Source organism: Oncorhynchus masou, chromosome 16, assembly GCF_036934945.1.
Source record: "Oncorhynchus masou masou isolate Uvic2021 chromosome 16, UVic_Omas_1.1, whole genome shotgun sequence".
Classification (NCBI taxonomy): Eukaryota; Metazoa; Chordata; class Actinopteri; order Salmoniformes; family Salmonidae; genus Oncorhynchus; species Oncorhynchus masou.
Window position 1 is genome coordinate 41478681 of NC_088227.1, and position 16073 is coordinate 41494753.

The 16073-nt window shown below is 41.3% G+C and overlaps 1 protein-coding gene across 1 annotated transcript in view; it reads left to right on the forward strand.

Annotated features, from left to right (window-relative positions):
- syndig1l (synapse differentiation inducing 1-like) overlaps positions 1 to 16073 on the forward strand; it is an 82445-nt gene that overhangs the window by 35775 nt on the left and 30597 nt on the right. The window contains exon 2 of the mRNA XM_064991688.1: positions 15378 to 15515. Coding sequence (XP_064847760.1) covers positions 15378 to 15515 — 138 coding nt within the window. The remainder of the gene's footprint in view (positions 1 to 15377; positions 15516 to 16073) is intronic.

Here is a 16073-nt window from a genome sequence, read left to right on the forward strand (position 1 = left end):
TTGAATGTCTTTATTCAATACTCAGGTTGTTTTTAGCCTAAATGATCTATAATATTTCAACCGAACAATAACGTCGTCAGTATAAAAGGTAAACAGGAAAGACACTCTGGTCGCGCGCATGAAAAAGCTCTGCGACACGGCATGGTCCATTCATTCAGACTGCTCTTACTCCCTCATTTTTCAGAATACAAGCCTGAAACAATTTCTAAAGACTGTAGACATCTACCGGAAGGAACTGCAATTTGAGTCCTAAGTCAATGGATACGGTAATGTCATTGAATAGAAAACTGCAAACAAACTAAAATTCCTACTTCCTGAATGGATTTCTCTCAGGTTTTCGCCTGCCGAATCAGTTCTGTTACACTCACAGACATTTGTTCAATAGTTTTGGAAACCTTATAGTGTTTTCTATCCAAATCTACTAATTACATGCATATCCTATCTTCTGGGCCCGAGTAGAAGGCAGTCTAATTTGGGCATGCTTTTCATCTAAAATTCTAAATGCTGCCCCCTACCCTAGAGAAGTTAATGAATGATGGAGACAACTGTGTTCTTGGGGACCTTCAAAGATGCATAATTGTTTTGGTACCCTTCCCCAGATTTGTGCCTTGACACAATCCTGTCTCAGAGTTCTACGGACAATTCCTTCGACCTCATGGCAGGGTTTTTGCTCTGACATGCGCTGTTCACTGTGGGACCTTATATACCTCTTGGATATAGGGGGTGCTATTTTAATTTTTGGATGAAAAACGTTCCCATTTTAAACAAGATATTTTGTAACGAAAAGATGCTCGACTATGCATATAATTGACAGCCTTGGAAAGAAAGCACTCTGACGTTTCCAAAACTGCAAAGATATTGTCTGTGAGTGCCACAGAACTGATGTTACAGGCAAAACCCAGATAAAAATCCAATCAGGAAGTGCCGCATTTTTTGAAACTGCCTCATGCCAATGACTCCTTAAATGGCTGCGAAGGAGCTCGGAGTGAGCTTACGTTTTCCACGTTTTCCCCAAGGTGTCTACAGCATTGTGACGTTTTTGTTAGGCATTTCCATTGGAGAATGGCTGGAAGGGACCATATAGGGCGAGTGGTCGCATGGTATCTCCCGGAGAAAATCTTGCGTAAAATACTGAGGTAGCAATATTTCCAATCGTTTCTTATGAGAAACCAACTGCCTCGACAGATAGATTATTGAATACATATGTTAAAAACACCTTGAGGATGGATCCTAAACAACGTTTGCCGTATTTCTGTCGATATTATGGAACAAATTTTGAAAAAGGTTTGGCGTTATAGTTGAAGTATTTTTCGGTTGATTTCTCATCCAAGCAGGATGAACAAACGTGACCTTTTTTGCCTACAAAAATATTCTTTTTGGAAAAAAGGAACATTTGCTATCTAACTGGGAGTCTCCTGAGTGAAAGCATCTGAAGTTCTTCAAAGGTAAATTATTTAATTTGGTTGCTTTTCTTATTTTCGTGAAAATGTTGCCTGCTGCCAGCAGAGCCTAGCATAGCATTATGCCATGATAAACTTACACAAATGCTTGTCTAGCTTTGGCTGTAATGCATATTTAGAAAATCTGAGATGACAGTGTTGTTAACAAAAGGCTAAGCTTGTATTTGAATATATTTATTTAATTTCATTTGCGATTTTCATGAATAGGAAAAGTTGCGTTATGGTAATGCTCTTGAGGCTATGATTACGCTCCCGGATATGGGTTTGCTAGTCGCAAGAAGTTATATAGACAGGTGTGTGCCTTTTCAAATAATTTCCAATCAATTGAATCAATTGAATTTACCACAGGTGGACTCCAATCAAGTTGTAGAAACATCTCATGGATGATCAATGGAAACAGGATTCACCTGAGCTCAATTTCGATTCTTATAGCAAAGGGTCTGAATACATATGTAAATAAGGTATTTCTGTTTTTAAGTAATATTAATTTGAAACTATTTCTGAAAACCAGTTTTCAGTTCATTATTATGGGGTATTGTGATGTCATTATGGGGTATTGTGATGTCATTATGGGGTATTGTGATGACATAATGGGGTATTGTGATAATATTGTATTGTGAGGCCCTAAAAGAAAGGATTGGGTCGTCTCATGTCATCCACGCCGTGGAGGCAATTTGGCAACATAAATTACCCAGACCTCTCACTGTTTCTGCTGTCATGGCGATGGAATGGAGCCATCTATTACTCTATTGTTACTTGTCAGACGCGAGCTGCACCGCGTGACAGTGAACTGGGTGGGTGTCTGTCTGCATGTGTGTGTGCAGGATGTTAGCTCTCTCTCTCTCTCTCTCTCTTGTCTCTCTATATCTGGTCTCTCTCTCTTCTCTCTTTTGCCTCTCTCTCTGATCTCTCTCTCTCTCGTCTCTCTATATCTGGTCTCTCTCTCTTCTCTCTTTTGCCTCTCTCTCTCTGATCTCTCTCTCTCTCTGATCTCAATTCAATTTAATTCAAGGGGCTTGGGAAGTATGGGAAACATGTGTTAACATTGCCAAAGCAAGTGAGGTAGATAATATACAAAAGTGAAACTAAAGTGAAATAAAAAATACAAATGAATAGTAAACATTACATATACAGAAGTTTCAAAACAACAAAGACATTACAAATGTCATATTATATATATATACAGTGTTGTAACAATGTACAAATGGTTAAAGTACACAAGGGAAAATAAATAAGCATAAATATGGGTTGTATTTACAATGGTGTTTGTTCTTCACTGGTTGCCCTTTTCTTGTGGCAACAGGTCACAAGTCTTGCTGCTGTGATGGCACACTGTGGCATTTCACCCAGTAGATATGGGAGTTTATCAAAATTGGATTTGTTTTCAAATTCTTTGTGGATCTGTGTAATCTGAGGGAAATATGTCTCTCTAATATGGTCATACATTGGGCAGGAGGTTAGGAAGTGCAGCTCAGTTTCCACCTCATTTTGTGGGCAGTGAGCACATAGCTCACTGCCCACGGCGGCCTTTCTCAATAGCAAGTCTATGCTCACTTAGTCTGTACATAGTCAAAGCTTTCCTTAAGTTTGGGTCAGTCACAGTGGTCAGGTATTCTGCCACTGTGTACTCTCTGTTTAGGGCCAAATAGCATTCTAGTTTTTTGTTTGTTAATTCTTTCCAATGTTTCAAGTAATTCTCTTTTTGTTTTCTCATGATTTGGTTGGGTCTAATTGTGCTGCTGTCCTGGGGCTCTGTGGGGTGTGTTCGTGAACAGAGCCCCAGGACCAGCTTGCTTAGGGGACTCTTCTCCAGGTTAATCTCTCTGTAGGTGATGGCTTTGTTATGGAAGGTTTGGGAATCGCGTCCTTTTAGGTGGTTGTAGAATTTAACGTCTCTTTTCTGGATTTTGATAATTAGTGGGTATCGGCCTAATTCTGCTCTGCATGCATTATTTTTGCAGAATTCTGCATGCAGAATCTCAATTTGGAGTTTGTCCCATTTTGTGAAGTCTTGGTTGGTGAGCGGACCCCAGACCTCACAACCATAAAGGGTAATGGGTTCTATGACTGATTCAAGTATTTTTAGCCAAATCCTAGTTGGTATGTTGAAATGTATGTTCCTTTTGATGGCATAGAATGCCCTTCTTGCCTTGTCTCTCAGATCGTTCACAGCTTTGTGGAAGTTACCTGTGGCGCTGATGTTTAGATCAAGGTATGTATAGTTTTTTGTGTGCTCTAGAGCAACAGTGTCTAAATGGAAATTGTATTTGTGGTCGTGGCGACTGGACCTTTTTTGGAACACCATTATGTTGGTCTTACTGAGATTTACTGTCAGGGGCCAGGTCTGGCAGAATCTGTGCAGAAAATCTAGGTGCTGCTGTAGGCCCTCCTTGGTTGGTGACAGAAGCACCAGATCATCAGCAAACAGTAGACATTTGACTTCGGACTCTAGTAGGGTGAGGCCGGGTGCTGCAGACTCTTCTAGGGCCCGTGCTTATTCGTTGATATATGTTTTGAAGAGGGTTGGGCTTAAGCTGCATCCCTGTCTCACCCCACAACCCTGTGTGAAGAAATGTGTGTGTTTTTTGCACTTTAAACGCACACTTGTTGTTTGTGTACACGGATTTTATAATGTCATATGTTTTACCCCCACACCACTTTCCATCAATTTGTATAGCAAACCCTCATGCCAAATTGAGTCGAAGGCTTTTTTGAAATCAACAAAGCATTAGAAGACTTTGCCTTTGTTTTTGGTTTGTTTGGTTGTCAATTAGGGTGTGCAGGGTGAATACATGGTCTGTTGTACGGTAATTTGGTAAAAAGCCAATTTGACATTTGCTCAGTACATTGTTTTCATTGAGGAAATGTACGAGTCTTCTGTTAATGATAGTGCAGAAGGTTTTCCCAAGGTTACTGTTGACGCATTTTCCACGGTAGTTATTGGGGTCACATTTGTCTCTCTTTCTCTCTCTCTCTCTCTCTCTCTCTCTCTCTCTCTCTCTCTCTCTTTCAGTCTCTCTCTCTCTCTCTTTCAGTCTCTCTCTCTCTCTCTCTCTCTTTCAGTCTCTCTCTCTCTCTCTTTCAGTCTCTCTCTCTCTCTCTCGCTCTTTCAGTCTCCTCTCTCTCTTTCAGTCTCTCTCTCTCCTCTCTCTTTCAGTCTCTCTCTCTCTTTCAGTCTCTCTCTCCTCTCTGTCTTTCAGTCTCCTCTCTCTCTCCTCTCTCTCTTTCAGTCTCTCTCTCTCCTCTCTCTCTTTCAGTGTCCTCTCTCTCTCCTTCTCTCTCTCTTTCAGTCTCTCTCTCTCCTCTCGCTCTTTCAGTCTCCTCTCTCTCTCCTCTCTCTCTTTCAGTCTCTCTCTCTCCTCTCTCTCTTTCAGTCTCCTCTCTCTCTCCTTCTCTCTCTCTTTCAGTCTCTCTCTTTCAGTCTCTCTCTTTCAGTCTCTCCTCTCTCTCTTTCAGTCTCTCTCTCTCCTCTCTCTCTTTCAGTCTCCTCTCTCTCTCCTTCTCTCTCTCTTTCAGTCTCTCTCTTTCAGTCTCTCTCTTTCAGTCTCTCTCTCTTTCAGTCTCCTCTCAATTCAATTCAATTCAAGGGGCTTTATTGGCATGGGAAACATGTGTTAACATTGCCAAAGCAAGTAAGGTCTCCTCTCTCTCCTCTCTCTCTTTCAGTCTCCTCTCTCTCTCCTCTCTCTTTCAGTCTCTCTCTCTCTTTCAGTCTCTCTCTCTCTTTCAGTCTCTCTCTCTCCTCTCTCTCTTTCAGTCTCTCTCTCTCTTTCAGTCTCTCTCTTTCAGTCTCTCTCTCTCCTCTCTCTCTTTCAGTCTCTCTCTTTCTTTCAGTCTCTCTCTCTCTTTCACTCTCTCTCTCTCTCTCTCTCTCTTTCAGTCTCTCTCTCTCTCTTTCAGTCTCTCTCTCTCTCTCTTTCAGTCTCTCTCTCTCCTCTCTCTCTCTTTCAGTCTCTCTCCTCTCTCTCTCTCTCTCTCTCTCTCTCTCTTTCAGTCTCTCTCTCCTCTCTCTCTCTCTCTTCTCTCTCTCTTTCAGTCTCTCTCTCTCCTCTCTCTCTCTCTGATCTCGGCTGGGCTATATTGTGTTAAGAAATTCATAATGCACAGATGGAACTCAGGTGGTTAAAAAGATTTTGACTGTATATCCCTCAACCTCATGTCTATTTGTGTAGGAGGGTCTTGCCCTTCAATGACTGGCTGTGGGTTTTATGACAAAACAGTACACTTAGACTTTTTTTGCTATTTACCTCTTCCTCTCCTCTCTCTCCTTCAGTCCCCTCTCTTCCTCCTTCCTCTCTCTGTATCTCTCTCTCTTTAAATACAGAATTTAAACATTAATTTTTATTAAGGGAAATATAATTGAATGCAATGATCTCCAAATGCTTCTTCTATTCTATATTAGGTATAGTCTATACAAATACACAGTTGAAGTCGGGAGTTATTAACTTACACTTAGCTTGCAGTCATTAAAACTTGTTTTTCAACCACTCCACAAATTTCTTGTTAACAAACTATAGTTTTGGCAAGTTGGTTAGGACATCTACTTTGTCATGACACAAGTCATTTTTCCAACAGTTGTTTGCAGACATTATTTCCCTTATAATTCACTGTATCACAATTCTAGTGGGTCAGAAGTTTACATACACTAAGTTGACTGTGCCTTTAAACAGATTGGAAAATTCCAGAAGATTATGTAATGTCTTTAGAAGCTTCTAATAGGCTAATTGACTTCATTTGAGTCAATTGGAGGTGTACCTGTGTATGTATTTCAAAGCCTACCTTCAAACACAGTGCCTCTTTGCTTGACATCAAGGGAAAATCAAAAGAAATCAGCCAAGACTTCAGAAAAAAATTGTAGACCTCCACAGGTCTGGTTCATCCTTGGGAGCAATTTCCAAATGCCTGAAGGTACCACGTTCATCAGTACAAACAATAGTACGCAAGTATAAACACCATGGGACCACTTAGCCATCATACCGCTCAGGAAGGAGACGCGTTCTGTCTGCTAGAGAACGATGTACTTTGGTGCAAAAAGTGGAACAACAGCAAAGGACCTTGTGAAGATGCTGGAGGAAACAGGTACAGAAGTACAAAACTATATCCACAGTAAAACGAGTCCTATAACGACATAACCTGAAAAAAAGCCAGACTACGGTTTGCAACTGCACATGGGGACAAAAATTGCACTTTCTGAAGAAATGTCCTCTGGTCTGATGTAACAAAAATAGAAATTTTTGGCCTTAATGACCATTGTTATGTTTGGAGAAAAAGGGGAAGGCTTGCATGCCCAATAACACCATCCCAACTGTGAAGCAAGGGAAGCAAGGGGGTGGCAGCATCATGTGTGGGGGTGCATTGCTGCAGGAGGGCCTGGTGCACTTCACAAAATTGATGGCATCATGAGGTAGGAAAATTATGTGCATATATTGAAGCAACATCTCAAGACATCAGTCAGGAAGTTAAAGCTTGGTTGCAAATGTGTCTTCCAAATAGACAAATACCCCAAGCATACTTCCAAAGTTGTGGAAAAATGGCTTAAGGACAACAAAGTCAAGGTATTGGAGTGGCCATCACAAAGCCCTGACCTCAATCCTCCTTTGTGGGCAGAACTGAAAAGGTGTGTGTGTGCAAGGAGGCCTACAAACCTGACTCTGTTACACCAGCTCTGTCAGGAGCAATGGGCCAAAATTCACCCAACTTATTGTGGGAAGCTTGTGGAAGGCTACCCAAAACGTTTGACCCAAGTTAAACAATTTAAAGGCAATGCTACCAAATACGAATTGAGTGTATGTAAACTTTTGACCCAATGAGAATGTGATGAAAGAAAGAAATCATTCTCTGTACTATTATTCTGACATTTCACATTCTTAAAATAAAGTGGTGATCCTAATTTACCTAAAACAGGGATTGTTTTACCTGGATTAAATGCCAGGAATTGTGAAAAACTGAGTTTAAATGAATTTGGCTAAGGTGTATGTAAACTTCCGTCTTTAACTGTACATCATGTCCAAAACATCAAACATGTCATTATATACATACATATAAACCTATTGATTATCAGGACAAACTTAAAAGTGATGTTCAAGGAAAACAAAACCTGTATGTGGATATTCTAAGTTATTACATTTCATTTATCAATATGGGGGAAAATACTACATGTCCCAGAATGCATTAGTTCCCATTTTCAAAATCAACACAAAATGGCTGCCCTGTCACAACAAGCTTAGATATGTGATGTGGTTGATGCTTCTTACCACCCTCAAATTCACTAAGAGGGCTTTGGATGCAAGGACTTTTGGGCCCAATTGCTCTGTCATTACAAAACTCAATGCGGTCTAATATAATGGCATTGGTTGTCGAGAAAATATAATTGGCTATTGTAAGCACTTAGGTCAAAAGTGTATGTGAATATTGTTTCTGGAGAAAAGTGATATAAACGTTGGTATCTGGAAGTTGTGACCTGTCAGAGTCAATGAAACTTTCATGTTCTACGACTGACTGGAATATCTTTGAATTTCACTGAATTAAAAATTATATTTCCTGTCACTCAAACTCAAAAAAATGTCAGAATCTACGTCCTGTGGGGTGTGGCCAATTCAATTTTGCATTTCAACTCATGAGTTGAATGGGAGTCAATTCCAAAAATCTGAATTGTGCACAAACTTGCTATATAGTGCATTATGGGCCCTGGCCAGAAGTAGCGTACTATATAGGACATAGGGTTCCATTTGGAACAGATACACACTATATTTTAATCCTCTTATTATGTTACAGGTACATTTGACCCATTTCCGCGTTGGAGTTACCCAAAATACTAGTTAAGCTCTTTTTTCTCTCTCCGTGAAATTAAATAACTTTTCCTCGTTTAGGGTCATGAACCTAACTTTAAGATGTGGACACACTGATGTGTTGTGAAATGTCTGTGTAGATTTTAAATAACCATGGATGTTGTGGGTCCTTTTGACCCAGAGTTTTTCATGTGTATAGATCTTTGCACAGGTTCTAAATAAACAAGTGTCTCTGCTGTATTTTTGTTTTGATTGCTTCTGGATGCACTTTTATATCTTATCTTATCTGTATTATCTGTTTTGGTGAAAGTGAGCTTTCCCAGCTTCCTCAGTGCTAAGCAGCAGATCTCTGATACAGACACTCAAAAAATGAGCTCCAAACAGAAAATGCTTGTTTGTGAGAAAGGAAATGTGTTTTACAAAATTGTTAAATATATTGTTTTCAAATCAAATGTTGTTGTCTTTCGGAAATGTCTGACAAGACAAAAACAAGTTTTGGCTCTTTTTACTTTGACTATCTTGAGTGTGTTTAAATTAAACTGTGCAGGTCAATCTGACCCATAACACAATGGATGTAGTTTTGTTTTCTCAGCAATGCACAAGGGTTAATGTCACTCCTGGGATGATGGAAATGAAAAATAAATCCCCAATCGCCAGTTCCCAGCTACAGTACAAAGGACTTCTGTAATGAGTAGGATTTATGGTTCAGGTATACATCACACAGTCATAGAACTTCTGGCACAGGACATTGCTCGTCTCTTCCCTAGAGGATTGGGGATTTAACATGAGGATATTGGATGTAAAATGTGTTTAGCTCTGGCCAAAAAGTATTGTCATTTCAGATTCACCCTATATGACCCTGCAATGTCAGTTAAGGGTGAACTGTCCCTTTAACAGTGTATCTCTCCTCCTGTAATATGGGTGAACTGTCCCTTTAACAGTGTATCTCGGCTCCTGTAATGTGGGTGAACTATCCCTTTAACAGTGTATATTTCCTCCTGTAATGTGCGTGTACTGTCCCTTTAACAGTGTATCTCGGCTCCTGTAATGTGGGTGAACAATCCCTTTAACAGTGTATATTTCCTTCTGTAATGTGTGTGTACTGTCCCTTTAACAGTGTATCATTCCTCCTGTAGTGTGGGTGAGCTGTCCCTTTAAATCCAAATCAATGTTGTATGAGTATGTTATCTTTTGAACTATATTGGATGTAAAATGTGTCTGGCCAAAAAGTATTGTCATTTCAGATTCACCCTATATGACCCTGCAATATCAGTTAAGGGTGAACTGTCCCTTTAACAGTGTATCTCTCCTCCTGTAATATGGGTGAACTGTCCCTTTAACAGTGTATATCTCCTCCTGTAATATCGGTGAACTGTCCCTTTAACAGTGTATCCCTCCTCCTGTAATATCGGTGAACTGTCCCTTTAACAGTGTATCTCTCCTCCTGTAATGTGGGTAAACTGTCCCTTTAACACTGTATCTTTCCTCCTGTAGTGTGGGTGAACTGTCCCTTTAATTCCAAACCAATGTTGTATGAGTATGTTATCTTTTGAACTATCCATCTAATATATCTCCCTGTAATGTGGGTGAACTGACAGAGATGGCGCTGCAGTGGATAGCAGCTGTTTTACGGGCTTGCATTTTTTAAATCTTTTTTTTTACGCTAATCGTAGTTTTCTTTGTACATAATATACCTACCATCATTTTTTTATGATCGAAAACAGCTTCCGGATATCAGAACAGCGATTACTAACCTCAATTTGGACAAACATTTCTACTTCAAAAAGTTGGCAGCTCTGGACGTTCTGCTTTCTCTGGAAGAGAAGCCCTGATCCCAGGGACTCCAAAGAGAAAGCCGCGGCGAAAGAGACACAGGCGAGTCGGAACCCTGGTCAGACTACGTCAGTGAGCAAATTGTCCTCTGTTCACGTTTGCGAACATGTAATCACTGGAGAACAAACTGGATAGGAGCTCCTGTCCTACCTGAAAAAACTGTAATATCCTATGTTTCTCAAGAGTAGTGGCTGAACGAGTACATGGACATGCGTCTCAATGGTTTTTCTATGCATCGTCAATACTGGACAGCAGATTTGAGTAAGATTAAGGGAGGAGGAGTTTGTCGCTTTGTTAAAAACGGCTAGTGCACGATCTCGAATGTTAAAAAGTTGAGTTTTTTTGCTTGACTGAGTTATAATACCGCATGATAAGTTGCACACCATAATATTTACTTTCATTTATATTTTTCGTCGATGTCCATTTACCACAACAAACCGATGCTGGCACTAAGACCACACTCAATGAGCTGTGTAGGGCCATAAGCAAACATGTTAATGCACATTCAGAGGCGGTGTTTCTCGTGGCTGGTGATACAAGTAAACTTACATTCGTTTTACCACATTTTTACCAGCACATCACCCGTGCAAATAGAAGTGACAAAACTCTAGATCACCTTTATTCCACACACAGAAACATGTACAAGGCCCTCCATTTGGAAATTCTGACCATGGCTCTATCCTCCTACTTCCTGCTTACAAGCAAAAACTCAAACAGGAAGTGCCGGTGACGTGCTCAATACTGAAGTGGTCTGATGAAGCGGGTGCTAAGCTACAGGGCTGGTTCGATAGCACAGATTGGATTGGATCCGGGATTCATACGATGCCATTGGGGAGTTTTACCACAGCAGTCACCAGCTTCATTAATAACTGTATGGGCGACTTTGTCCCCACAGTGACCATAACCCCAGACTACAGCCACCCATAGACTGTTCTCTCTACTACCGCACGGCAAGCGGTACCATTGCTTCAAGTCTGGAACCAACAGGACCCTGAACAGCTTCTACTCCCAAGCCATTAGACTGCTAGACAAGACTGCTAAACAAGACAGCTAAACAAGACTGCTAGACAAGACTGCTAAACAAGACTGCTAGACAAGACTGCTAGACAAGACTGCTAGACAAGACTGCCAGACAAGACTGCTAGACAAGACTGCAAGACAAGACTGCTAGACAAGACTGCTAGACAAGACTGCTAGACAAGACTGCTAGACAAGACTGCTAGACAAGACTGCTAGACAATACTGCAAGACAAGACTGCTAGACAAGACTGCTAGACAAGACTGCTAAACAAGACTGCTAAACAAGACTGCTAGACAAGACCGCTAGACAAGACCGCTAGACAAGACCGCTAGACAAGACCGCTAGACAAGACTGCTTGACAAGACTGCTAGACAAGACTGCAAGACAAGACTGCAAGACAAGACTGCTAGACAAGACTGCTAAACAAGACTGCTGGACAAGACTGCTAAACAAGACTGCTAGACAAGACTGCTAGACAAGACTGCTAAATAGCAAATGGCAACCCGGACCACCTGCATTGACCCTTTATTTTTACATTTTATTTCTTATTTCACCTTTATTTAACCAGGTAGACTAGTTGAGAACACCTTTATTTAACCAGGTAGACTAGTTGAGAACACCTTTATTTAACCAGGTAGACTAGTTGAGAACAAGTTCTCATTTACAACTGCGACCTGGCCAAGATAAAGCAAAGCAGTTCGACACATACAACAACACAGAGTTACACATGGAGTAAACAATAAACAAGTCAATAACACAGTAGAAAAAAAATAATCTATATACATTGTGTGCAAAGGCATGAGGAGGTAGGCAATTATAGGAGTGAATAATTACAATTTAGCAGATTAACACTGGAGTGATACCTTGTCAGATGAACATGTGCAGGTGAAGATATTGGTGTGCAAAAGAGCAGAAAAGTAAATAAAATAAAACCAGTATGAGGATGAGGTAAGTAAATTGGGCGGGCTATTTACCGATGGACTATGTACAGCTGCAGCGATCGGTTAGCTGCTCAGATAGCAGATGTTTAAAGTTGGTGAGGGAGATAAAAGTCTCCAATTTCAGAGATTTTTGTAATTCGTTCCAGTCACAGGCAGCAGAGAACTGGAACGAAAGGCGGCCAAATGAGGTGTTGGCTTTAGGGATGATCAGTGAGATACACCTGCTGGAGCGTGTGCTACGGGTGGGTGTTGCCATCGTGACCAGTGAACTGACTCTACGCAAACACACTGGACTCTACCCACACACTGGACTCTACCCACACACTGGGCTCTACCCACACACTGGGCTCTACCCATACACTGGGCTCTACCCACACACTGGACTCTACCCACACACTGGACTCTACCCAACACACTGGACTCTACCCAACACACTGGACTCTAACCAACACACTGGACTCTAACCAACACACTGGACTCTAACCAACACACTGGACTCTACCCACACACTGGGCTCTACCCACACACTGGACTCTACCCACATACTGGACTCTACCCAACACACTGGACTCTACCCAACACACTGGACTCTACCCAACACACTGGGCTCTACTCACACACTGGACTCTACCCACATACTGGACTCTACCCACACACTGGACTCTACCCACACACTGGACTCTACCCACACACTGGGCTCTACCCATACACTCGCAAATACACACACACACGCACACACACACACACACACACACACACACACACACACACACACACACACACACACACACACACACACACACACACACACACACACACACACACTATATACGCTACAGATCAGTCTATTATCTATCCTGTTGCCTAGTCATTTACCCTTACCTACTTATATGTACATAGCTACTTCAATTACCTGGTACCCCTCCACATGGACTCTGTACTGGTACTCCCTGTATATAGCCATGATATTACCTGGTACCCCTCCACATGGACTCTGTACTGGTACTCCCTGTATATAGCCATGTATTTACCTGGTACCCCTGCACATTGACTCAGTACAGGTACTCCCTGTATATAGCCATGATATTACCTGGTACCCCTGCACATCGACTCAGTACTGGTACTCCCTGTATATAGCCGTGTTATTACCTGGTACCCCTGCACATCGACTCAGTACTGGTACTCCCTGTATATAGCCGTGTTATTACCTGGTACCCCTGCACATCGACTCAGTACAAGTACTTCCTGTATATAGCCATGTTATTACCTGGTACCCCTGCACATCGACTCAGTACAGGTACTTCCTGTATATAGCCATGATATTACCTGGTACCCCTGCACATCGACTCAGTACAGGTACTTCCTGTATATAGCCATGATATTACCTGGTACCCCTGCACATCGACTCAGTACAGGTACTTCCTGTATATAGCCATGATATTACCTGGTACCCCTGCACATCGACTCAGTACTGGTACTTCCTGTATATAGCCATGATATTACCTGGTACCCCTGCACATCGACTCAGTACTGGTACTTCCTGTATATAGCCATGATATTACCTGGTACCCCTGCACATCGACTCAGTACAGGTACTCCCTGTATATAGCCGTGTTATTACCTGGTACCCCTGCACATCGACTCAGTACTGGTACTCCCTGTATATAGCCGTGTTATTACCTGGTACCCCTGCACATCGACTCAGTACTGGTACTCCCTGTATAGAGCCATGATATTACCTGGTACCCCTGCACATCGACTCAGTACTGGTACTCCCTGTATATAGCCGTGTATTTACCTGGTACCCCTGCACATCGACTCAGTACTGGTACTCCCTGTATATAGCCGTGTATTTACCTGGTACCCCTGCACATCGACTCAGTACTGGTACTCCCTGTATATAGCCATGATATTACCTGGTACCCCTGCACATCGACTCAGTACTGGTACTCCCTGTATATAGCCATGATATTACCTGGTACCCCTGCACATCGACTCAGTACTGGTACTTCCTGTATATAGCCATGATATTACCTGGTACCCCTGCACATCGACTCAGTACTGGTACTTCCTGTATATAGCCATGTTATTACCTGGTACCCCTGCACATCGACTCAGTACTGGTACTCCCTGTATATAGCCGTGTTATTACCTGGTACCCCTACACATCGACTCAGTACTGGTACTCCCTGTATATAGCCATGATATTACCTGGTACCCCTGCACATCGACTCAGTACAGGTACTTCCTGTATATAGCCATGTTATTTTTTACTAGTTATTGTAATTTGTTGTTCACTGTGTATTCCTCTTGTCACTATTTGTATTGTATATTTTTATATTTTTTTGTCCTTTTATCTTTCTCTCTGCATTGTTGTAAAAGGACCCATCAGTAAACATTTCACTGTTAGTCTCCACCTGTTGTTTACCAAGCATTTCACTGTTAGTCTCCACCTGTTGTTTACCAAGCATTACACTGTTAGTCTACACCTGTTGTTTACCAAGCATTTCACTGTTAGTCTACACCTGTTGTTTACCAAGCATTTCACTGTTAGTCTACACCTGTTGTTTACCAAGCATTACACTGTTAGTCTCCACCTGTTGTTTACCAAGCATTTCACTGTTAGTCTACACCTGTTGTTTACCAAGCATTTCACTGTTAGTCTACACCTGTTGTTTACCAAGCATTACACTGTTAGTCTACACCTGTTGTTTACCAAGCATTTCACTGTTAGTCTACACCTGTTGTTTACCAAGCATTTCACTGTTAGTCTACACCTGTTGTTTACCAAGCATTACACTGTTAGTCTACACCTGTTGTTTACCAAGCATTACACTGTTAGTCTACACCTGTTGTTTACCAAGCATTACACTGTTAGTCTACACCTGTTGTTTACCAAGCATTACACTGTTAGTCTACACCTGTTGTTTACCAAGCATTACACTGTTAGTCTACACCTGTTGTTTACCAAGCATTACACTGTTAGTCTACACCTGTTGTTTACCAAGCATTACACTGTTAGTCTACACCTGTTGTTTACCAAGCATTACACTGTTAGTCTACACCTGTTGTTTACCAAGCGTGTGAAAAATAAAATGTGATTTTAGTATTTGATTGAACGATCGTTTTAACTTCAAACTTGAATAACTATTCAATGTTGATTTAACTATTGTTTAACTATATCAATGAGAGACCCCTGACAGTTTCTCTCTCCCCTCCTCCCCTCTGCCAGACAGATTGCTCCAGTGACAGTGAGGACAACTTCATCATGTTATATACAGTATGTGAACTGTAATGGTGGTGAACTAATATTTACAGTGTTTGTCTCTTTCAGACGGACTGCTCCAGCGACAGCGAGAGTGAAGATAACTTCATAGTGATCCCACCCAGAGACCATCTGGGTCTGGCCATCTTCTCCATGTTATGCTGCTTCTGGCCCCTGGGCATCGCTGCTTTCTACTTCTCCCAGGGGGTAAGCAGGACACACACACACATACTAACATACACACTCTATTCACCACCCTTTCCTGGGGTTACAGTTTCCTATTTACATTTACATTTAAGTCATTTAGCAGACGCTCTTATCCAGAGCGACTTACAATTTGGCGCTTTGGAACTATATTCACCAGTATGCAGTGAATTTTCAAAACTCTCAGTACAAAAAACTACCTTCAAAACCTTCGATTTTACATAAACAAAATGTTGGTAGATATCGTTCACAACCATTGATCCCAAATATACGTTAACTGTGAAATATAATCAGTACATTGGTTTAATCACCGAAAGACGACATCATTGAACTAAATAGAGAAGATTTCATTAACAACAACTTAATCTATTAACAAATCCAATGTTTCAATATTGTCCTTTGAATGTAGTATGCTACAATACTGTAAATTACAGTACATTACACTGTTTTCACATTAGGTAATACACTGAACATGTAATGGTTTTCTTGTGGGGGAAGAGAGGCGGACCAAAATGCAGCGTGGTTAGTTTTGTGCATCTTTAATAAAGATGAAAGTACTAC